The 24,280-nt window shown below is 36.0% G+C and overlaps 3 protein-coding genes across 3 annotated transcripts; all 3 read left to right on the plus strand.

Annotated features, from left to right (window-relative positions):
* The first annotated feature begins 787 nt into the window (after positions 1 to 787).
* LOC145233836 (WD repeat-containing protein 91-like) lies at positions 788 to 4,062 on the plus strand. The gene has a single exon (XM_080098617.1). It carries the CDS (start codon positions 879 to 881, stop codon positions 3,012 to 3,014), a length of 2,136 nt encoding a protein of 711 aa, XP_079954743.1. The 5' UTR covers positions 788 to 878; the 3' UTR covers positions 3,015 to 4,062.
* Positions 4,063 to 8,987: 4,925 nt separating this feature from the next.
* LOC145232567 (inositol-pentakisphosphate 2-kinase-like) lies at positions 8,988 to 12,324 on the plus strand. The gene is made up of 2 exons (XM_080097212.1): positions 8,988 to 10,389; positions 10,467 to 12,324. Exons 1-2 carry the CDS (start codon positions 9,176 to 9,178, stop codon positions 10,765 to 10,767), a joined length of 1,515 nt encoding a protein of 504 aa, XP_079953338.1. The 5' UTR covers positions 8,988 to 9,175; the 3' UTR covers positions 10,768 to 12,324.
* Positions 11,592 to 24,110, plus strand: LOC145232566 (protein fem-1 homolog B-like). Its single transcript, XM_080097211.1, has 14 exons — positions 11,592 to 12,533; positions 12,809 to 12,943; positions 13,383 to 13,533; positions 15,325 to 15,539; positions 17,016 to 17,137; positions 18,638 to 18,746; positions 19,293 to 19,390; positions 20,068 to 20,274; positions 20,575 to 20,691; positions 21,354 to 21,482; positions 22,037 to 22,164; positions 22,667 to 22,759; positions 22,901 to 23,012; positions 23,360 to 24,110. Exons 1-14 carry the CDS (start codon positions 12,398 to 12,400, stop codon positions 23,618 to 23,620), a joined length of 2,013 nt encoding a protein of 670 aa, XP_079953337.1. The 5' UTR covers positions 11,592 to 12,397; the 3' UTR covers positions 23,621 to 24,110.
* The last annotated feature ends 170 nt before the right edge of the window (positions 24,111 to 24,280 follow it).

Genomic DNA, 24,280 nt, shown 5'->3' on the forward strand with positions numbered 1-24,280 from the left:
GGGCTTATACTTTCGGGTTCGGGCCGGGTTCGGGCTCAGATTTCGGGCCCGCTTGCAACTCTGATGTAAGCTCACTGCTCCGCTTTGCTTGTAGTGGATAAATATATTTATTATTTACGACACTAGTTGGCACTACACAAACGTGTTTGTTTTTGTTGGTTACTTAGTGGTAAGTTTAAGTCGGTTAAAACCTCAGAATATGCAAGTGCATTGAAGAATAATAGACTTGCGACCTTTAAGGTAAAGTGGGTGGGCCTTTAGCCCATCTTGTCGCTTTTTTGATTGGTGCTATTTTTATTCTCCGTCTTTCCATTTTGTGTCTTATACGTATATAATTCAATAAAATATTGAAAAAAAAACAAAAAAACTTAGTGGTCAGTGGTCACTGCTCGCTCGTAGTCACTACCTTATAGAGATCAGTGGTCACTACACTGGTAGTAACTTGATGCACTTGACAGAGCTCAGAAGTTAGGAAAAAGTCGCTCGCCAATTGTAAAGTACCGTAAGTATGCGCAATAGAATACACCTAAAATGTTTACAGTAATAATGTCTGTTACTTGTTATGTTATGAATAATGAATATGATATGCAAGTGTCTGTTTGCAAAAAAAAAAATAGGAAAGACAAATATATTAAGCAGAATTAACCATAAAAACAAAACAACAGAACTAACTATATTTTGGAAGTTGGAATTATAATTTAAGCATCGAATCTAAAAAAAAAAAAATTTTCCAAAGTAATCCCCAATATTTGCGTGAAACATGAAATTGTCATGAAGTGCAAATAAAATGACCCACTTTTCTTCATCCTTTGGCAGGTTTTCATGGTCATTTAAGAATGATTAATTAGTTACAGTTATTGGAAAAATAGATTGTTACCATGGCTTGGACCAGTGGTGTCAATGTGTTGGACTCAATAGTTCAGGATTACTTATTGCGGCGTGGTTTTAACAACACACTGAAAAGTTTGGAAACTGAAATTAAGCAAGACAAAGGATTCCAAGCTGACAAACTTCTGCAGCACTTACTGTCATTCATAAGCAACCATGACATTGATGGTCTTTTAAATTACTGGAAACACCTGGAGAGAAAAATATTTTCTCTTCTTGAGCAGTCGCAACACCAAACTGTCAAAAAGGTTGAATTAAACTTGTACCGCTTGTATTTAGTTACCTGTGTACAAAATGGAAAGATGAAAGAATGCCATGAATTTTTTGAGAAACTAACACCTGAACTCCAGTCTTTGCCTGAATGGAGGGAATGGTTTACTCTTCCTTATATTAAAAATCCTGAAATCACCAAACCTTTTACCGTTTACTTTACAAAACAATGGGCTGAAACTTTTACTTTGTCATTGTTCAACTTTCTTGGAATTGTTCTGTCAAACCTTAATCCACCAAGACTTGTGGAAATCCTTGAAAAAAACAGTAAATCTAAGGCAAAGGCTAGTGCAAGGCCCACACCATCGTATGTGAAAGCTTTGGGTGTTCCTGGGTCCTTGCACACAGCACCCCAGACCGTTGAACCCCAAGAAAAACGAAAGTTGCCGTTCTCTACAAAAAAGCTTTCATTGGGAATATCAAAGTCCAATAACCAGCCTAAAGAACCTCACCAGCAGGCACCAAAGCAGCAAGAACCTGAGCCAAGCAGTTCAGTAAATGTGGTTGAGAGTCGATTGAACTCAAGAGCTAAGAAGAGCAGTGGTTACCAGACCAAGCGCAAAGAGCTGTTTGGAGATTTGACCTCTACTAAAGAGTACAAGAAAGTTGAAAATTTTGAGAACAGATCTTCACCTAAGCAAGAGAGCATTTACAATGGCAATAAAATTCAGGTTAGCCAGCAAACAAATGCAAGCCCTAAAAATGAAACTAAATCTATCCCTGACAAGTCACCATTATCATCAGTTGTAAATCAAAGTCCTAAAAACAGGTCGACTAATACAACACCTTCCACAGCTCTAGTAAGTAATGGGGGCATGACTGTAAAACAACATCCTTCAAGGCCAAACCCTACATTGACTCTGAAATCAACTGAAACCTACCAAGAACATCATTCTGCTATTGTTCAGTGCAGATTTAATCCTACTACAAGCATAGCAGCAAGCTGCGACAATGATGGCATTGTTAAGCTTTGGCAAAATTCACCAATCACCACTATTTCAAGCCTAATAGCCAAATCACACTTTCAGTCTATTGAATGGGCAAAAAGTGCTCCAAATCTACTGCTTCTTGGGGCTACAAATGGAATGTTAAGGGTGTATGATGCAAACACCAAGCAAACTATGTACGACACCTATCTAAATGGCGATTCAAAGTTGATAAATCAGATTAAATGCCAACCATACTCTAATAAACTTGCATTGTCCTGTATTAATGATGAACAGAGCATGTATAATGCACCTGCCAAAATGCAAATATGGAGTTTATCAGAAAGCAAACTTTCTCTTGATGTAACTATTTCCAGTAGTAATGTGACATGTATTTGCTTTAATGATAGCGGTTCAATATTAGCAAGTGGGGACACTGAGGGCAATGTCACTGTATCAAGCAGCGGAAATTTTAAAGTTATCACCACCAAAAAAATTCACGCTGGGCCTGTAAATACTATTAGATTTGCAGAGGATGGAAAACATCTTTACACCATAGGCAGTGATGGTAAATTGCGTTGCTGGAATATTCTGACACGGGATGGGATTGTTACCTTTCCTATCCACCCAATGGCTGCTGGCCCATTCGAGGTGTCTGGATTTAGTGGCTACAAACAGACACATCAACCTAGGGGAGGGCAGCTGTTTGATCTGTATGCAAGTCATGTTGTAACCTGTGACAAAAAAACACCAGTGATATACAGAACCAACATACAGACGTCTGCTTTGGATAAAGCTTTAACTTTGGATGCCCATCGAGCCCCAGTTCTTTGTGTTGATTATGTTTCCTCAAAAACTGATGCATTTTGTCTTTCTGGTTCGATGGACGGACACCTGCACCTAAGCAGAATCGATACTCAAGAAAAGTAAAATTATAGTAGACACCCAGTTTTTCTTCTCACATTTACTACATGTGCAATATTTTAGCAATTGAAATTCCTTGTATTTGATTGCATCTTTGATAGGGTTGAATTTCTTTGCTTTTGCTTTTTTAATTTAAAGCATAAACAAATTTTGTGCAGTCAACCACAATGTATATGGATTGATTGGCAGGGTCCCAAAGATTCCTTTTTTGCATCGTAATTCGACAAATGTTCTGGACTATATTCTTGTAAAAAAGTTCCAACAACAAATAACTGAAACACAAAGCTGCAGTAAAAAGGTCTGCTACATTTTTTTGCTTGCTGCTGACTTCAGCCTATTTCAAACAGAAAACTTGATGACCAATGCTTACATTTAAATTGCTGTCTTGTGGAATTTACAGTGCCATTCGCCAATAATGTGCTTGTTAAGGCATTTCTGCAGTGGCTGTGCAAATAAGTTAAATGACTATTATCTAAAAGGTTTGCCTATCAACAAGTTTTAAACTCAAACCACTTAGAGTATTTCTGTAAAGTTGATATTTCTATAAACCCTGGGTTATGTAAATCTGGTTAAAACTGCTCACATTTTTTTATCCAAATTCAGGCATGTTTTTTTTGTGTAGGAGGACCAAACACTCCCAATACGTTATGCTACATTAGTAACTGTAGCTCAGTTGAATGTATGGCCTTTCTTGAAAACCTTCATGAGAACATAGATGTGTGATTTCAGTGTTACAACAAAAAATAATACAGGAGCAAATGTATTTCTTCATTTAACGCACATTAACCTAATCAAGTGATTTTCTTTATTATATCTATTGTTGCAAATTACATTCAAACGTTTTTTTTATATTTATTCTATGTGCATAATACCTGATGAACATTGTAACAGGCACTGCTGCTTGCTTCTATTTATTTGCCGCCAAAATATATTTCTCGCCTATTAAATATATAATCATTTTAGTGGTAAAGTGATCAATTTGTTTTCCAACATTGTCACTGTCCTATGCACTCTGTGTGATATTTACATGTGATTAAAACATAAGGAATCAATATTTAAAAGGATTTTTGTTGAAACTTGTGCCTGGGTAATAGGATAAAAAAACACAGGGCACATCAGAGAACAATTTCAGTTGACACTGAATCATTGATAGAATCCATACATCACTCTCCCCGCCGTCCAAAAAAATGTTTTCCGGAGAAGATTGATCCAGTCTGATACAATAAAAAAACATTTGTGGACTAACATACAGGTGGCTATTGACATAAATACTAAATAGAATGGTACATTGTTGCCTGGAATGGTCAAAGCTGGGTCCAAAAATTGCCATCATATGAAGTTGAATCGAATTAAAATTGTTATGCGTCCCGAATTTTCGACATTGAAGATGTTGATAAACTCGTCGAGCTCGTCGCCTGCATGGGTACAAAAGTTGTATTTAGTTTCTCGTATACCGTCATACAACCGTTCGTATGTTGCTCGTAAAGGTTTTGCCTACTTATATCGGAGAAGGCGATAGCAGCGTGCAGGCAATGGTCAAAGCGACGTAAAATCCAACCGCAACTTTTTATTTTGAACAAGCGGGTTTTGCAGTTACTACAATATAGTGGAACAGCTTGTTCAGCTACCTCTCCTTTAAGGGCGTGTCGTAAAATTCATCCAACATGGTTCCGAGTTTATTTGAAGGTAGGCTACGGCACGTTTCGATTTTTGACATTTGGTACGGTACGCCCTTCGTAACGAGGTACGGTCAACGCAATACTTACCGTAACGTACATTCTTGCCCGATACTGACCAACGTACAGACTTAAAAAATCTGATCGGGAGTGATCCTCGGGAGCGTCCTGGGTTCAAAATCCGTGAAAAAAATATACCCCGGACTGGATAATTTTTTTTAGCTTTGCAGTTTGTCCTTCTTTGAAGTTTATACCCACATCAAATCTGCAGACAAATATTTAAAAACGCGCCTCATAGTCATAATATAGTTAGGCTACCAATGCACATAATGCATTACCATGGTTGGTTTTAGTGTTGTGAAAACTATTTTCAAATCTAGCATCGAAAAAGCTTCGATATTCGATATAACAAAGAACTGGGCTTTTTTCAAAGATTTAAATTGTTTTTCAGTTTGGATAAAAGTGTCTGAACTTATGACTGGAGCGCCAACGACGTTTAAAGATGTTGGCAACTTCTTTGTAATTAAAATAAGAACAAAACAGCTTTTAAATTTCCTCTACATCTTTGTTCTTTAAAGTAAAGGCGTACTTGTGGGTTGCGCTCCAACGATTGTAAAATTGTTTTAGAGTTTTTTTTTATTGAGGACTTTTTATTTTTATTCTTAACAAGCAAGCTACATAAAACCTGCCGCCTGGTAGCGCTCTGGAGTTACAAACAGTTACGATATTGCCAAGAAAAATTCCACAGAGGTTGGGTCCAATTTTAATCAATACGGTTTGTCCTTCTTTTAAACTTAACCGGACCATATCTAAAAAATCAATAACTCTACTGCGTTCCTTGTTATGTAGCTACCGTAGCGCATAGGGCTGGTTCCGGTATTAGTGTTATAAATGCCCTTAACAATGTACATTCACAAAGCACCACCAGACCATAGACGGCAACTGAACAAGTTAATCGAACTGTTTAGCATTCCTGGGCTTTAAAAATACATTATAATTTGTCGCAATGTATAGCAGCTTTTTTAGGTGCTTAGTGTGAAGAGCTATATACGTTGTAGTTTAACGTTATACTATACAGTGACCACACATCTGGGTTTAAGAGGCTCCTGTTTGTCTTACGTTATGTCGTTAAGCAAAACATTGCAACTAGCTGGGCAAATAAATTAATGCGTAACGCTGGTAATTACCCTCACTGGAAAGGCGGAATTGTTTTTGCAAAATTCCGTTTTCTGAAAGACGAAAATTTATGTGACGTAGGTAGTTTCGTAAACACAGCAGGAACCGTTGCCTATGGAATATAAACCGATGTTTGCTTGTTTTTTATGCTTGACAGACACCATACGGGAAATTTTCCTCTATATGTTTTTTAGTATTTATAAGATCGTAGGCTAATAAAACAGATTAAAGCAGCGTACAGTGCAAATTTTGTTCAAGGTGGAAGCACAGAAGGATACATTTTTAGATCGTTTTTTGATTAAACTTGTCTCGTTGAGATGTTAGACCGTAGAAAAAGGAAACTTAATGAAGTCCGTTCTAAAAGATTACCAGTGGATCTACGTGTAGAACAGCGTTTCTGCCTAGAAGTTGTTGCTCTGACAACGTTTAAACAATTTGGCCATAGTCATAACCAGGTTTTTTTTAAGGTTTGGTTTGGGTGACCGCTAAGTAGTTTTAAGAGACCGCAAGTGTTTCATTTAAATACCAAAAAATAGCCATATTTGCTTAAACGAATAATTTTGGGAAAACGGTGGAGAAATTTGAAACACCTTAAAAAAACACTGGTCATAACTTTGAAGTTATATCTTATTTATTCAAAATCCAGGTGGAGTTTAAATAGTATTAAAGGGGCCACGCAAATATAAACGCACAAAAATGACTAAAGACAACAAAAACGATTTGGTTTCTCATTTAGTCAATAAGTTGCAAAGGTAAAAGAAAAAATGGCGAGTTTCATTCATTATAATGAATTTTAAATAAATTACGCACTGTTTTTCCGCTTTGCTTTAAGTCCACTTGTGGCGTTGACATTTAGCAAAGCGACTCCTAACTTCCCGTTTCGATTCAGCTCGAGCCCTGTCCTGAAAAGTCGAGAATGCGTGGGCGGATTCCGTTGCTTTGAAGTGCTGTTTTTGAAGCCTTCGTGCTCAGGCTTGTACTCGATGTGAGTGTTGTTATGTGGCCAGCTAGAGCGGTACTCGAATGTTTTTACCCCACTGAGCAATGCCGTTGCTATTTGGTCCGCGTGACAATGACATCAATGCACAGCAAGACCAATTTTGCAAGTTTTTTTTAAGTAGCTTCAATGCAAATTCATTAGTAGTAACACCGCAATTTTTCCGTGACCAAATGACCAATTATTGCCTAGAATGTAGTGTTGGGTTATAGGAAGCATTGTAGGCACATCTCAGCACAATCATACCAAATTTACCATCTTTGTAAGTTTACAAAACGGAGTAAAATTGCTTCACGCGAAATAAACAACAAAACTCGAGCCCAAAATAAAACAAACAGACTCATCACAAAAGCAACGGTTTGTTAAACAACCAACTCGTTCGTAAACAGATGTGATACATTTAATGCCATTTAGGATGTGGTTATAGAAAGCTCAATGGATATTAAACATGAAAGCTTTTGTCTGTCGTCGTGTTTATGGGTGCAAATGTAATCGCTCCTGTGGGGCAATTTCCTCAGCTTTTAACACCCACGCACGCCAAACCCATGACAGCAGTAAAGTGTATGGAGGCAGAACTTTGAACCGAAAGCCACAGGCCCTCAAAGCGCAACCGATTTATCGCTTGAAAAACAAATACGTCTGCGTTAAAGTGTACGACATAACAATCACTGTCTGAATTAGCATCTGCTAAATTTTCGGCACAAAAAATAACTTGTCAATTTAGTAAGCTTTATGTTTTGGAATGAATGGAAACTTTTGAGCGTTTTTACTCGATCGAACAATTACATGTTAGTTACCAAGCACAGCGGGTTGCTACAGAAGAAAACCCAAGCCTGACGCATCCCTTCAATGTCTGTTTACTCCCGACGGTGTTTGTCCAGACAGAAAAGGAGCGATCAAATATCAGTGTGGGAAAGTAAGTCAGTGAATTGCTATTTGGTTGTTCAGAGTAAGTCATTCAGGACCTCAAAGAGTAGTAATTTATATTCCCCAACCGGCTTTCCAAGTCAGATATAAAAACAAGTCGCAATATTTGGTTTTCGCACTATGTGGCGAGTTGTTTTGATGCACAGCGAGGGTTAATGACGTCATGTATTCATCACGTGACGGTCGACGTGTGGCAGGTCACACAGGTTTGCGATGGCCTGTGCTATTGACATGTATTTACGCTTAACGTATGAGGGTGGTACGGTTTATGAGTCATTTACCCACAGTGTTGTTTACTATTAAGTATTAGCCCAAATTTGATGGCCACACAAAACAAAGTATTAGTCATGAATTTATTCGAAATTTAACCATCGTATTGGGTGTAGCCACTGCCTTAACGAGGCAAAAAAATGAGTGAATTTCCATCAGTTGGACACTTGTTGATTTGTAAAAGGGTCGATCCATTGTTATCAAGCCGGCTTTTGTTGGTATAACAAACCGATACCGTACCGTGTTAGTTACGTGTTCGTAATGCCAGCTAGATGTTCACTGGCAATCAAGTCAACAAATGGCCACAGTAATTAGCATTATCGCTCTTGAATTTCGATCACTCTTGAACAATTAAGAACACTTCAATGAAATAGTTGGGTAACAATTCTATGTTTTGGTTGTATTTGCAAATATCTGTTTGTTATGTTAAACGCTTTGCTAATAGCAGTATATAGAACAAGTAGGCTTATTGCGTCATGCAAAGGAATGACGCAATTGACCGACAAATGCGAGTGAAGGTTGAATCACGTGAGGGAAGAAGTTTACAGCCATTGCGAGCCGAACATAAACGTTTAAGCAAAGTTTGCAGCCCAATCCAAGGGGAGTGAAGTACCGCATCGGCGTAGCAAAAGTGCCCTCGATTGAAAAGAAAAACGCGACAACAATGGTACCTCAAAATGTACGCGACATTCCTGTTTTACGTTTTTAGGAGAATAGAATTTTCTTCCGGCTTTTTATTACGTCAGGAAAAAAATTAAAATTTTTCCGCAACACCAAGGTAATTTTGTTCATAGAAAAGCATATTTTTGGAATATAATGTTTTCAAACAAAAACGAAATTGCTCTTTGTGATTGATATGTGTTAAACCGACATGGCCTGATTTCCTATCCAAATTTGATAGTACAGGACCCAAATAGATTGTCTTTTTTTCTTAAATCCATGTTTCTGTTGCTGCGGATTTGAAGTTCGGATTTCCGAACAGTTCCGAACAAAGCATTACCGAGAACGATTCGCCGAGTGTAGCTGTTAGCTGAGCTGTTGTCAGTTGTCGTCCGGCTTTAAAGTTAGGCAAATCGTGGACATGCTAGTTGGCAACAAAAGAAATGGAACAATGAACAATAATGGAGGTGTGCGACCCGCTGGAATGGAAGTACCGGGCCGAAGGTAACAAGCACATTGTTGTAGGGAACGACAAAGGCAGAGTGCTTCGGCTACAGAAGAAATCGCCATACATTCAGAATGGCGACCCGTCAAAAGAAACTGTTGATATCGAAGACAACCTAGCCGAGGTTCTGAGATTTCAAGAATTCGTTGCCTTGCCGTTGATTAGAAACAGTGACGCTTGCCACATTCCAAAGCAAGTCGATGTTTCCCCTGATTTTGTCAGGAAGCTGAGTTCAAGTATTGAAAGTCAGAGGCCTGAAAGTCGTAGGCACAAAAGTGTTCAACATGCTACTAGTGCTCTTTTGATGTTCGACCATTGTTACATACCAAAAGAATCTGTTAGAAGTCAATTAAAGCATCTGGGTGACATTTCTTTAGATAGCGATACCTACAGTGTTGAAATTAAACCGAAACGTGGATTTATTTTGCCTTCAGGTAGTGAAGGAACTCTACCTGCTTTGTGCCAATTCTGTCACACACAGTTATATAGAGTACAATTTGAAAAGAGATTCACAGATTGCTCCAATTACTGCCCTGTGGATTTATTTTCTGGGGATATCAATAGAATGAAAACTGCCATTAGAGGTTTACTTAATGCCCCACAAAATAATTTTCGTATTTTCAAGAATGGAAAATTGGCATATGGGCAGGAGGTGATAAAGCAAAACGGTGCACGGACATCGCCTAGCAAGCGAAATTTGTACAGAAAATCCTTTCTCACTCAGTTATTGGTTCCTTTTATATGCGGAAACGGCACTGTGTTATCATCTAGTGAGATATGCTCAACATTTATCAGCATGATTTGTGAAGCTTTGATGTTGCCGGTCATCAAAAAGCTAAAGAATTCATCTGAAGATGTTAACCGCAGTACTCAGGGCTCAGTGTGCAAACGACGGCACTTAGGTCATCCTAATGGTGTTCAAAGTCAGCTAACTGAGCAAGGGCCCAACATTTTGCCAAATAACTCAATTATGGGATTAATCCTAAATGCACAAAAGATAAATTCAAACTCAATAAGTGAAGTCAATGATTTGTACAAGCTTCTCAAAGATAAAAGCAAACTGCAAAACAACTTGGATAGTGGAATTGTTATTGATGCTCCATATACCTCACATCACTGGCAAAAGTTTGTACAGGCTCAAAGCAGTGATGATGGTACAAATAACTCTATGTAAGTCACTATTGTAACACATAAGTAACGCACATAATTGTGCAGAAGTTTTAATTGCAAGTTTTTTTGTTTTTCAGGGATGAAGCTGTTACAAAAGTGCGAAAGTTTCTTGTGTCTAAATCATTCTGTGATTGCTCCATTATGATATCAATGCGAAAAATCACTTGTACAAAACAAATGCCAGTTCCTTCCAAAGCCCAGAAGCTCACAGCCCAATGCAACACGATTCAAGACCAATTTGGAAATGTTTATGTTGTGTCAATCGCAGTTGTTGACCTCGACCCAAAATCCTCAACCCGAATCCCGTTTTATCATCAGTTTAACCAGAAGCTCGTTGAGTGGTGGAAGACACTGCAGTATCGCCAAGATATGGTATAATGTGGATTTTGTGCAGTACTATTTAATGCAATTTGATGTAAACTTATTTAAAAAAATGTTTTTCATCAGATAGGTTTATGCAGTTTTTGTCTGTTTTCTCAGTCACAGCCTATTTAGTTTTTTTTTCTAAATTCAGAAAGAAAACTTGTTTCACAAATGCGATATCGTTTTTTTGTTGTGTAGTGTTTTCTATAAGTTTTCATGTGCAATGGTCGATTATTGATTGCCTTAATTCGAATGTTCTGTGTGAATGCTGCCTGCTAGCCAAAAATTTTACAAACGGTGTTATTTTTCAAGTGGTAGTAGTTACCACAAAGACTCCGACACCCTTTGTGAAGTGGTGATCGGATTTCCTTTTTGTTGATCAGTTGTTATTTGTGATGCCCTCTTCAGATTACAATGAAAGCTACTTAATAGCTATGATAAAAGGCAATTAGGTTTATTTACCATCCAAAAAAATTCCCATGCTTTTTACATATACTTGTGCGGCGGTATCTGATAAAGTCTAATTGTAAAGGAAACCTCATGAATGGTCTGTGTTTTTGTTATGTTGTATAAGTTGCAACTATTGGTGTTTATTTATTTGAAAAAAAAATGTGTCAAAAAGCTGCTAAAAATTCCTCAAACTCAAAATCACATCTATAACAGTGTTTGCTGAAATTTTCCACCAATACTATCAATTTTCAGCTAAAAAACTGCATTCTTCTAATGCGTATTTATTTTGTTGATTGAAGAGCAACTTTTATTTTGGTTTAAAATATTTGCTTTGCTCACTGCACTCATGCAAAGAATCATGAGTTTACCTGTATATACTATGTATATTATGGGGTTGTATGCTGCTTTATGCAGAGCTTAGAGTTCTACATGCACATAGTCTGAAATAAATACCATTGGATATAGATGCTTAGCACTTTATTGACCACTTCGTCTTGCCATTCTAGCTTTGCTTTTGAAATACACTGTATAACCAATCAATCATCTAATTGTACTAAACCAATATCCATGTCATAAAATATTGGCCATGAAAATAATCGACGAGGCAAAAGCCTTGAGCATTAAAATGTCCATTGACCTTAATATCAGTGTTTATGAACAGTTATGCATTACTTGAAATGTTTCCATTAAGAAAACTTGTCCGTCCACATAAATTTTTGAATATGCTTTTTGGTATTGTTGTCCAGTGGTCTTGTGAAATATTTGCTTAACTGAATTACTGGGCTTGTTTTAAAGCCATATATTCCAAATTCCATAAACAACTGCATTTTTTTCTATGCCTTGAAGTACTAACAACTGTTGTTTACTAAACTAAAGTATGTTTTATTTATTGTGGCTGAGATGTTTTGTGTAGGTGTATACTCAAGTCCACATTTTTCACTAAAAAACCTGTGATTTTCTGACATTTTGTGCTGTTGTACTACTTCTCTGGGAATTGATGTTTCCACAGAAATGCATCCAAAACTGCTCATTATTCCTCTTCTTTACTGTGTTAACCTTTATTTCATTGCATTTTGTTTGCACCGTTTCGACGATCAAATTTATCACCCAAGTTTTGTTATATTCCAGAAACAATAACTGTACAAACTGACCATGAACAAAATTAAGTGTGTGTTGTAAATAAAACTCTGTTATCATGTCCACTGAAGACAACTATGAAGCGATATTGGAAGGATGCCGCAGTGGCAAAATCCTTGTAGTGGCTGCCTGTCTTATCGAAGCCGGGAAAAACAAAGATGATTTGATAAAGAAAAAGTTTACATCCTGTGATGGTAAGTATAAAAATTCTTGAACATGTTTTTAACATTTATACCATTACTTTTTGTGTCTTTTTAGTAGTAAAAGAGAAAAAAATGTTTTACATCTGCATTGATCATCATTTGCTAAAAAAGTTATTGTTTTACCAAAATTTTTATAGATTAAACACATAAAATTTTAAAATCACATTTACTTTTTGATACAAATACTACATACCTTTGTGCTCACTTGTCATGCAGAAAAATATTGCTGTATTTCCATGTTAAATGATTCCTTAAAAATTTTTCAGGTGAAATATACAGTCCCTTTCTAGCGGCCGTACGCAACGGTCACGCTCGACTGGTCAACCTTTTGTTGGAAAAGTTTGAAGTGAAACCTGGGGACCACTTCGGTACTTTAAATTTTGACGGCTATTTAATTGAACGTAAGTAAACTTTTAAATGTTTTTTTTTTACAGTTTTTTTGTCAACTTAGGGATGATTTGGGTAATGTAGATACATTCATGTTTAGTTTTTGTTAAATGTTGTTCAGTAGTCACCAAGGGGCTTAAAAATAATTTTACAAAGAAGAAAAGAATGTCAATGAGGTTGAGTAAAATAGAATAATACATTAATAAAATAACACCCATTGAATGAATAAAAACACACATAACCATTGTACTTTACTTGTTTGGATAAAAACTATTGTTAGTGAAGTGACATTGTGAATGGTATTTAGGCTTACGCTGCATTGAAAAATACATATGACATGAAAGGAGAAAAAAATGTTTAATTCATTCAGTAATAAATATTTATTTAACATGAAAATGTTTGTAAATTTTTTGTTCGTGCACAAAATGGATATTAAAAGTTTGTTATTTGTAGATGTGTCTCCTCTTTGGTGTGCTGCAGCTTGTGGAAACCTGCCTATTGTAAAAAGTCTACTTGAATTTGGTGCTGAAGTCAATGAAACGACTTCGTCCAACTCAACACCCTTGAGAGCAGCATGTTTTCATGGCAATCTAGCTGTTGTAACGTAAGTAAATGTCACTCTTTACAGTGATAGTTAAAAATAAAATTTGTCTATAAAGTTGTTCATTGAATTTGAAAGAAAAATTAACTGCATCAAGCATGTGAAATACAGAGAAAAATATGTCTGCCTTGTTTAAAATGAAACTGTTTATCTTGTTGTTCTGTTTCTCTAGTATGTAAAATGAGTATATAGACCGGTTTTACAGCTTTATCTGCTAGACTTCCAGGAGTCACTTTAAAGCTCTCACAAAATGTAAATTTTTTTTAGGCTTACCCAGGATTTAAAAAAAGCAGTGTTCAATCAACTGTTCCCAAAAATTTTGAGCTTAAGTGAAGTATACCTGTAAAATCTGGACATATTTAGGGATTTCAGCCATTATTAGTTTGTCAAGTTTTCAGTTTGTAGATATTTACGCAACCCCCTTATTAGCTGGTGTTTGTTTATGTTTTGTCCATATTTTTCTGTCTAACACTGGTTTGTTAAAAGCATTCGGTCAAGAAAAAATGCTTCAAACTTCTACAAATTTACAGACATGTTAACTAGATATCCAAAGTTAATCCTCCCAAAGTTTGACCCCGGGTGAGTTAGTAAAAACCAAATTTAGTTTTTTAAGTTGGTCATTGAATTTGAAAGAAAAATTAACTGCATCAAGCATGTGAAATACAAAAAAAAAATTATGTATGCCCTGTTTGAAATGAAACTCTTTATCTTGTTATTCTATTTCTCTAGTAGCTATGTAAAATGAATATAAAGACCAGTTCATCTTTGTAAAACGCTTTTAAAGGGCATAAAAAAAGACCGGTATTACGGCTTTTTCTACTAGACTTCAAGGAGTCATTTTAAAGCTTTCACAAATTGTAAAAATTCTAAGGCTTACACAGAAATTAAAATTTCTTGCATTCATTGAACTGTTTCCAAAAATGTTTTATAGGCCTGAGCTTCAGTGAAGTACACCCGCAAAATCTGGCCATATTTTGGGCTTTCAGCCATTATTAGTTTGTCAAGTTTACAGTTTGAAAAAATGTACACAACCCCATTTTAGTTGGTGTTTGTCATGCAACCTCTTAAAATGGCATTTTAAAGTTACCATACGAAATCAACCAACAACAACTTTGGCATAACATGCTTTAAGCTAAGTTTGGTACAGCTAATTCCCATCTGTCAGCCATGTGCTGTGTTGTGGCCTTGTTTTGCCTTCAGGCCAATTAACGCTTTCAAATTGATGAATCAGTTTTATCGTTATTGTGATGATATCATGTAATACTGCGATTTAGTATGTGTCTGGATGCTATAATTAAAATTTTTATTTTTTTATTTTTATTTTTTTAATTTTTTGGTCAAATTTTTGAACATTGAAATATTTTTTAATCTAATTTTTGCATTAACTAATGGATAATGTTCCTATTAAGCTGCTTACTTGTGTACATGTGCCCAAGTCAAACACAAAGCATTGTCATTTAGCCTTGAACATTTTTTGCTTACCGAGTAAATGAAATATTTGAACCTTGTTTTGCAAGGGAGCCTTGTTTCTAGCTTCACATAAAAAGTGGGGACCTGGTTTTTAGCCAAACATTAATGATGGGTATACCTCCCTGAAGGGGACACATACACTGGTTTGGGTCACAAAAGAATTCTTCAAACTTATTCAAATTTACACACATGCCAATTAGATATTCAAAGTTCATCCTCCCAAAGTTTTACCTAGGATGACCTAGTGGTTCTTCGCCCACAGCCCCCAAAACGTAAAAAATGAATTCATACATATATACTGATTTTATCATTTTTTTTACCCAGGCATCTGATGGAAAATGGTGCTGACCCAAACATCACAAACAAATACAAGAACACTTGCCTCATGGTTTCCAGTTACTGTGGCAACTTGGAGGTTGTTGAATACTTACTCAAGCAGAATATTGATTTCGACAAACAGGCCAGCTGTGGAGGAACGGCTTTGCATTTTGCCTGTGAAAGCAACCGTCTGGCCTGTGTCAAAGCACTAGTCAGTGCAGGTATGTAAATTAAAATCTGTGGCCCTCAGCAGCTATTGTTTTTGACGTGTGATTTGGCTGCGGTGTGTGGTGTAAATTGAATGCAAATCAGTTGGTTTGAAAATGCCACCAAAATTGATGATTGTCTTTACTGAGAACGCTGAGTGTGCCTTGTTTACGTTGGGATTTTTGTGTTTACTGCCCCACTTGCTTGGGCACAAGCTTTAACATTTTGAAGTTGTTAGGCAAGTTTTTTTTAAAGTTATTTCATGTCTACAAAACTGGTTTAATATTGATGGATAACTACCATTTTGCTGTGTTAACAGTAGTGATATTACAGTATCCCACACACATGTAACTTTAACATAAGTTAGTCTCACAAACTTTGGTTTATATAAAGGCTAAAATGTTTGCACCATTTTCCATCAGTTTTAAAGTTTACAATGATTTTGAGTTGGTCCTAAAATGGCCAGTTCCGTAATCAGGAAATACACATAGCGTCATGGCAGCTCATGACATCATCTCGTGCTTATAATAGAATGATGCAGGGGAAGGAGTGTGTGTGTGAGTGCTGCTTGGCAAGTGATGACAGCTTCTTTCCTTAATGCATACCTGCTAATGTAATAGCGAGACACCCTCCCTCAGTGTATGCCTGTCCAATCATAATGCACTGGCGGTTCTAATACACTTACATGTTGCAGTTGGCAATAACATCAAAAGCTATAACTTTTTTGTGAAAAAGGTTTTTCAAATAGGGCAGAAACAAATTAGAAAAACTATAGAAGAAAAATATCTTTTTTTTCGTTTTTTTTTTCTGAATGAAAGTAATAGTTTTATATGAGCAAATAGAACTGACAAGAGCTTTTTGAACAGCTATACAATAGTTTTTATAGCTCACATTTATAACACTTCACTATTGTGGGGCCTGTTTTACTCTTATTGGCAAGGGAATCTATTAATAAAAAGGCCCTGTTTGCATATACCAACATCAACCGGTGAAACTCTAGACAATTAATATTAATTGACTTTCCAGTTAAAGTAAATGATTTACATGGAGTGTAAATACAGCTGTTTGATAATAACTAAAACCATCTCGGTTACATTTTTTAATTTTTAACCATTGCTGGCATGTTTTTTTTTCAAAAACTAGTCTTTGAATGTTTAAAACTGTTTGGAAATTATAACCAGGTTGAAAACTTACAGTTCGTTTAATCTCATTGGCAAGTAAAAAAAGCAACAAAAAGGTTTTTCTCTTTGTATGTAAATGTGATAATGATTAATGATTGTTGTGTTGCACATGTTTTTATTGCTTGCAAATATTTGTTGCTAAAACTGCTCAAACAAATTGATTTATGACAAGAAACAAACAAACCAATATCTTTGTAAAAATAACTTAACCTTTGGGTTTTCCCAATGTCATTCTCAAATAAAGTATAAAACCCGTAAAACAAGTTATGAATGAAATTATCTCATACTAAACCTATATTTGTATTTTAGGTTGCAGCATTAACATCAAAAACAAGTCAAATCTCACGGCAGGGATGGTAGCCGCCGACAGCTGTCGAACAGATGTCATAGAATATTTTACCAAGCTCGATGGAGTGAACACGGAGACCCAGGTATGATGCTACTACTGCCATTAGCCGGTAAATGGCAGGAAAGCCGGTTGTCAACACAATATTAAAAATAGTAAAATTCTTGTTCGGGCCTGTTCAAATCATATTCGTTTTTCTCTTTTATATGGCTATTTGTATTGGTTCATAGGTACGGTGTGTGTAGAGCAGTGATTCTCAAACTGTATTTTTAAGTGCAAACATTCCCTGGTGTTTTGGGTTTCATGACGAAATAGTGGCGTGCATGATAACGTTGCAAAGCTCATATTTTAGTTGTTGGTAGTGAAAAGTATCCATACCCACCACAATAAAGGTGAACATTAACACTCTTTGGACAACATTTGTTATGTTTACCTGTGAAGTGTGCCATGGAAGGAAATTTTGATTCATTAATGTGCTGCACCACTAAAAAGTTTTAGAACTGTTGGTATAGAGCAGGGGTGGGGAACCTTTTGATTCATAAAGGCCACCCAACGTTTTGTCGATACTCGTAATTTTTTTAAATAGCATCGTCAAAGCTGAATTATTTTACCTACAGATCTGTTTTTTATGCATATCTATGATCTATTCTAGAAGAGACATTTGTTACATCATACACATATTTAAAATATTGCATTATGCGCAAACAATTGGTTTGTCACATAAATAAGATTGTTGCGCCACAAGCTCTTAGCAGCTCATGAAAAAAACTAGGCAGAAACAGCTGGTCTAGAACCAATTAAATAGTAATCTAAGAAATAAAATAAAGGTGAATAAAAATACCATTTCCACATATTTCTTTTTGGCTGATGCATTGTGCAATGTCAAGGTCTTTAACATCGAAGGCCGCACTTACTGCCCCAAAAGGCCGTAGGTTTCCCACCCCTGGTATAGAGGATATTTCATTTTTGTATTTAATATTTTTTGTTTTAACTTTGTTGCAAACAGTTATATTGACTGTAACAACCTTTTTATGATGTAAATTTTATTTATTATAAATTACAAGTTTTTAAGTTAGCACAAACAGTATAAAATTTAATAACTTGCAAATAAGCAAGAAAAATGTAAAAATATAAACAAAGGGGCCTAACAAAACTCTATGTATTGTAGTTTTTAAAATCATACAGCGAAAAGCATTTACAGAAGTTTGAGTAATTTCCGTACTTTGGCATTTCAAGTGTTCCTTTGACAATTGCCCAATTCCCAAGGGCCAAAAGCAAGACACCATTAGTAGTAACAGTTTTCGTGCTATGTTTGAATATGAGATCAGAGGAAAGAACCCTAGCGCTATGAATAATTCAACAATCCTAAATGCAGCGCCACGTCAGTGTTGGAAATAATCTAAATATCAAGTAAAAACAACAATTGTTCGATTTTTTGGCACCAATGAAAACCCCTGGTTTCCTACCTAAATACATGTTTCATTTGGAACTTGTCACAAACATTTTTTTGTAAAATTGCTTTGAGTGCATAAAACATGCCAGGTTGGCTACACAAAGCTTATGTATATAATTTACTGTGTTTCAGATCATGCTTCTAGAGTTGCTTGGGACATCATTTGCCAATGACAAGGAGTGCTATGATCTTAACAAGACATACCACTATCTATTTTTGGCATTGCTGTTGAGGCAAAAAGGTAGGTTTATCCCTAAATTAACCAACACCAAAAATGCTGTTAAGTATGTTTGTGTGAGCAGTTGAATAATGTAAGCACAAATGTCATAACAGACTACAGGCATGATTAATATTTAGGTTTCGAAATAACAGACCACAGTGGGACTGATTGTCTGCTACTCTTCTTGAGTAATTTTTGGATAGTTGGATAATGTTGAGTACAGTGGTTCCCAACCTTTACGGACATATCCCTTCCTTAAAAATTCAAAATGCTAATCTATGTAAAGATTATTTAAAAATGGGTCTTTTTATTAACTTCACAGGTGATATTCACAGATCTGTGGTGTATATTTACAAACCATATGAAAAATTAAAGTAAATTGCCCCCTCAAGTTTTTTTTTGTATATCAGTTTGTGCCATTGTGTGAAACTTGTGCTACTTCCTATGTTGCAATAATGTGTCTTACAAAATCACTAAGAAATACCGCATAGCACCCACGCACATAGCTCGAACCACCAAGACACAACAATGCTATTGTGAAAATGCAATATTAATATTTCTGTACAGAACACATAGAGAAGGAGGTCATGCCCCCTGTGTCAGCCTACAACAATAGAAGGGAATGTCAGACAATAGGGGAGTTACAAAAAATTGCCGACAAACAGGTATGAGTCAAATTAAAAATATGTGTTGTATGTTGCTGGGTGTCGAATTTCATTTGTCTCCCTATGCCTTGTTCTGACCCCAGGAAAGTATTGCCCTCTGTGTATGATATGTACACCTCATGCCTTGCTACTAAAAATAGACACCAGATGGTTTGGTATAGTGTTGAAGCGTTTATTTTTTAACTTTTTTATTTGCAGGTATGCATACAAGCCCTGTAAAAAATACACTATACGAGTTGTTAAAATTATGTCCCTATTTCTAATCTTCACTTTTTTGTGGTTAAATTAATCTATTTTTCATTTGCATTTTTGTGAATAAATTCATCTATTTCTTTAATGCCTTTTTTGTGGTTAAATTGATTTGCGGTTCCAGTTTGAATATTTGTGCTTGAAGAAATTGATTTCCTTGAACTAGTTTTACTTTTTTAACTCTGGCTGTTTTTACCAACTGGCTATTGCATGTAATATACAAATTGTGTTTTTACAGGCTTGAATTGAACTTAAAAATAAATTTACCTAAAGAAAAGCCAAAGGTTTATAAATACAAACTTTAAGTATATTCTTAAGCCAAAAATTACCTCAAATTGGTCAGTCATCAATGTAAATATTAACACATTTAGAATAGTAAAGTATACCAACCTGTATCAAATTTGCTGAGTGTACATTTCTTTTCACAGGATGCGATACACATGGAAGCCTTGATCGTGCGGGAACGTATCCTTGGTGTGACATGTCCAGAGTTAGTCCATCCTATTGTATATAGAGGGGCAGTATATGCTGATGGCCTACAGTTCAATCGATGTATTGGATTGTGGAAAAGATCTCTTCAGCTCAGACAGCTCAATGAAAGAGCTGCCCATAATGACTTGTTAAGATTTGCTGAGGTAAGCAGTTTTCTTAACTATGTCTGCATTTTGAATGGATTTGGGGACAGTAAAAAAAACACTTTGTTGATCAAGGTGCCAGATCCTATTTTGGCAAAAGTTGGGGGATAGAATGTCAATTTAGTTGAAATCTTCAAAATGACATTATCATTGTATTCAGTCAAATGTATTTATTTCTCAAAGTCATTTTTCTCAACAACAAAAAACTGATACAAAAACTTTAGCAATTTCAAATAAAGACAATAATTATTTTTCTTGGGTTGTTTATTTGATAAAAAACATGAATTTTTTTCCTGACAGGTTTTCTCACAAATGATTTTATTGGGTGAACGAATTGACACAGCCGACCTGTTGATCGTTGTCGAGAGTTGCATTACGGAACTGAAACGTGCACAACGCGACATTGACATCCGCAAGGTTTGCAAATACCATACATGTAACATCTATGTAATTTACTAATGATGATAATTTCTTTTTCTTGGTAAAAAGTCACAATTTTCCACATAACAAATATTCACTGATTCCTAATTTATGCACTCTGTCGAACGCTAAAGGTGTAGTTAGGCTTAGGTTACACAAACTAAGTCTGGCATTTTGAATTTGTACTAGATGCTCTTAAACTTTTTTGCATAGCTTTTCCATACTACAGGTTGGAAATAAAAAGCCCCTCTGTAGACCAACTCACAACAAATACATTTTACAGAAAATATACCAAGTTTTTAAAGCAGATTTCCAACGTAAAGCAGCCAATATTGTTCAAACATTTGCTTAAGTCTAAATAACTTTGTTATCTGTCATTAAATATAACCCCCTAAATCACCCTATTGATCTCCAGCAACTCCTTTATCATTGCAAATGCCCTAGAGAGGGAGTGGTAGCACCCTATTGAAAGCTCTTAACCTTAACCAGTGAAATTGTACATACCATTTTAAACACATATATGGCAAAAGCAATCTCAACATATTGACACTTAAATGATAAGATATAAGGCCCAATTAAGGGATCATATCAAATCAAGCTGGTGTCCCAGAAAGGCTTTATTTACTAAGATCTAATCAAATACATCACTGTCTCTGCAGCAAGTGGTAGCAGCTATGAAAACACCCTCCCCTGAAAAGGAGCTGACACCACAAGATCTGTGCAAAAAGTTTGAATTGCAAGAAAAGTGTGAACACTGTGGCTTGATCAAGGAGATTGAAGAAGTGGAGGTAGAACATATTCTTTTAAGTATTTGGAATCCCTTAACTAACTAAGAAATAAGTATGATTTCCTGTACGAAATAAACATTTTATTTTTGTAAAATAGATGGTAGTCAAACAAACGGTTTACACAAGCTTTGTAGAGCAGATTTGATAAAAAAATATGTTAAATATGGGTTGAAAATACATTTTGTAAACATTTTCACACATAACTGACACAAAAACTACATATCAGCTGTTATTTTTTGGTTTAAAAGACAAAAATACAATAACAAAAAAGATTCTTTTGGGGAAATTTTTCATACAACAATAAAACAAAAATGAATACATTCTTACTGGGATGAGCCTTGAAATGCCCACGAAAACCAGTATTCAAGGCATACTTATCCATAAATCATAGTAGGCCAGGCCCATTGAAGGCAAAGCACCAATTCAAGCCAGTCCCTTAACTAAAACATATTGTGAATTTGAGATTATGTTGCAAGCTGTGACCTATCACTAAAAAATTTACTGATTAAAATGTTGCTCTTGGTTGCCATCTAGTGTTGTGTTTCCCCTTACAGGCAAGTGTTTCATCTGCTTGGAATCGTATCAAGGTGAACTTGAGTACATTTCTGTACCTCACAACAATTGTGTGCAAAGTAACATCCAACCCTGATGATCTTCATCAGTTTGGCAAACTCATCTACAGGTAAATATGTTTTATTTGTTTGATTCTTATTACCAAGGCCTGATTGGTAACCAAGATTATCTATACTTGTTGCTTGCTATTAGCATATGATTTTGGAATCTTGGCCAAAACCAAAGATTCTAAAAACATTTTTTGAGGCATATATTCCAAACATTATTGTTTTCTGTAGAAAAGCCTCAAAACGCATGGATACGAATTGATCAAGGGGTGCGGTTAAGTTGTGCCCCTCCCTAAAGAATATACATTTGAAATGAATAGACCAAAAGGCTGCACAATGTTTTCGGCAAAGATCATTTAAAGTAAATGGGATAAAGAAATATGTTTTATTTCAAGTTTAAAAAGCAAAATCTGGTTTCAATGTTGACTACATAACATTTTCTGTTATTGCTCTTCAAAACAGTGGTCTAACAAGTCAAAAGTGGTACAGTCATATGACATAAAAAACAAATTTGCTTTTCTATAAACTGAATTTGCATTACTGGATTATGCTTAATTTGTGCAGATATCTTAAGAATGAAATTCGAGATGATAAGGGGAATTCCCTTCTACACATGGCCGTCAGCTCAAACACGCACGTCGATGACTTTCATGTGAAGTAAGTGAAAACTTATTAATCAGTCACATGACAACATTGTAACAGGAAACAAAATGCCACCAACTGTAATGAAGTAAAAATGCTTTCCTTTTAAAGTGGACACTTTTAATATTCACATAAAAAAAATTTGTTCCTTTTCAGGGATGTGTGTCAGTTTCCAAACGCCGACACTGCAAAGTTCCTGCTCGATTGTGGGGCTAACCCTAATGCGAGAAACCTTAAGGGAAATACCCCTCTTCACATCATCGTTCAGGTAAAAAAAGTGAAACTCAATTAAATATTAAAAGTCAAAGAAGATTCTGTTAGAATAAGAAGCTGACGATGCCTGTTTATTTGAGGCTAAATATATATTTCTGTTGATTTAAAGAAACAGTTTATGCTTAGTACCTGTTTTTTTAAACAGTCTAAATATGTAACTGATCCAAAGCAAGAATCTTTCTGTTTTACATTCTATTGTTTGCAGGAGATTTCTTAAATAGCAAAAGTGTTTCAGCTAAAGGTCAACTAAACCAAAATAAAACGATTTTGATTTCAAAAAACATTTGAGTGGGTAAACCAGAAATATATTTTTAAAATTTTCACAATATTATATTTTCACAGTATGACAAGCCCATCAGTGACTTCATCACACTTCATCGTATCATCATGCATCTCCTCAACCAAGGAGCTCATTATGACGTCAGCAACGGGGAGCGCAAGACCCCCCTGGAACTTTCCACCACCGGTGTAGCCGAAGTAATAGTCAAGACTCAAACCCAAGTGACTCTTAAATGCTTGGCCGCGCGGGCCATTCGTAACCACAGTATTCCTTACTCCGGAAAAGTCCCGAGTTTTTTAAACGAATTCATCGACATGCACTGACGGCCTCTGGGTGTCGCTAAGGCGTTTTCATTGTTTATTTTTTGTGTTATTTCCTTTTTGCAGTTCGTTACATCATCGTGCAAGACGCGTGCCTGCAAACCTGGAGTTTGCACGTCGGGTGGTGACGTTGCGATTACGTCACAACCCCCTAATTGTCCCACTGTCAATGCAAAACTGTTTAGCTGGTGTATACGTGTATTATTTGTCAGGTCTATTCGTGACAAAGAAACTGAAGGCTCCTGCGTGTCGCTTGTGGGCGCACGAGAGCATGTCTGGTTGTTGTTTCTATGTTGACCCTGTTTTGGCATCGTTATGTTACGCTTACTTTTTGTTCATGCAACAGCACGCATAGCCTCACCCACGCAGATGTATTGTGATTTTCGCACAGTGTTGATGACGTCATGTTGCTACGTCATCGGTGGGTTCGGATGTTATATTTTTTGTGCGTGACGGAGTCGTTGTTGTTGGCAATATATTCCTTCATGCAAAACTATGTGTGGTATTTAAGCAAAAAGGAGGCGTGAACAAAACTGTTATTTAGCTACAAAGGCTTACGTTCAACTGATACTTTTGCAATCGCAAAAGAAAACGAGAAAGTGATAGATAAATTTTACGACCAAACTAATGCACACAAAAACAATTATTTGAGGTTGTTGGACA

Source organism: Phallusia mammillata, chromosome 6 (genome assembly GCF_965637545.1).
Source record: "Phallusia mammillata chromosome 6, kaPhaMamm4.hap1.1, whole genome shotgun sequence".
In the NCBI taxonomy this organism is placed as follows: Eukaryota; Metazoa; Chordata; class Ascidiacea; order Phlebobranchia; family Ascidiidae; genus Phallusia; species Phallusia mammillata.

Excerpts from the sequence above, each read along its gene's own strand:
- LOC145233836 (XM_080098617.1), top strand. The coding sequence starts at position 879 with ATGGCTTGGACCAGTGGTGTCAATGTGTTGGACTCAATAGTTCAGGAT.
- LOC145232567 (XM_080097212.1), top strand. The coding sequence starts at position 9,176 with ATGGAGGTGTGCGACCCGCTGGAATGGAAGTACCGGGCCGAAGGTAAC. Across the intron at positions 10,390-10,466 it reads GATGGTACAAATAACTCTAT|GGATGAAGCTGTTACAAAAG; the intron begins GTAAGTCACTAT and ends TTTGTTTTTCAG.
- LOC145232566 (XM_080097211.1), top strand. The coding sequence starts at position 12,398 with ATGTCCACTGAAGACAACTATGAAGCGATATTGGAAGGATGCCGCAGT. Across the intron at positions 20,692-21,353 it reads GCGACATTGACATCCGCAAG|CAAGTGGTAGCAGCTATGAA; the intron begins GTTTGCAAATAC and ends CTGTCTCTGCAG. Across the intron at positions 23,013-23,359 it reads CTCTTCACATCATCGTTCAG|TATGACAAGCCCATCAGTGA; the intron begins GTAAAAAAAGTG and ends ATATTTTCACAG.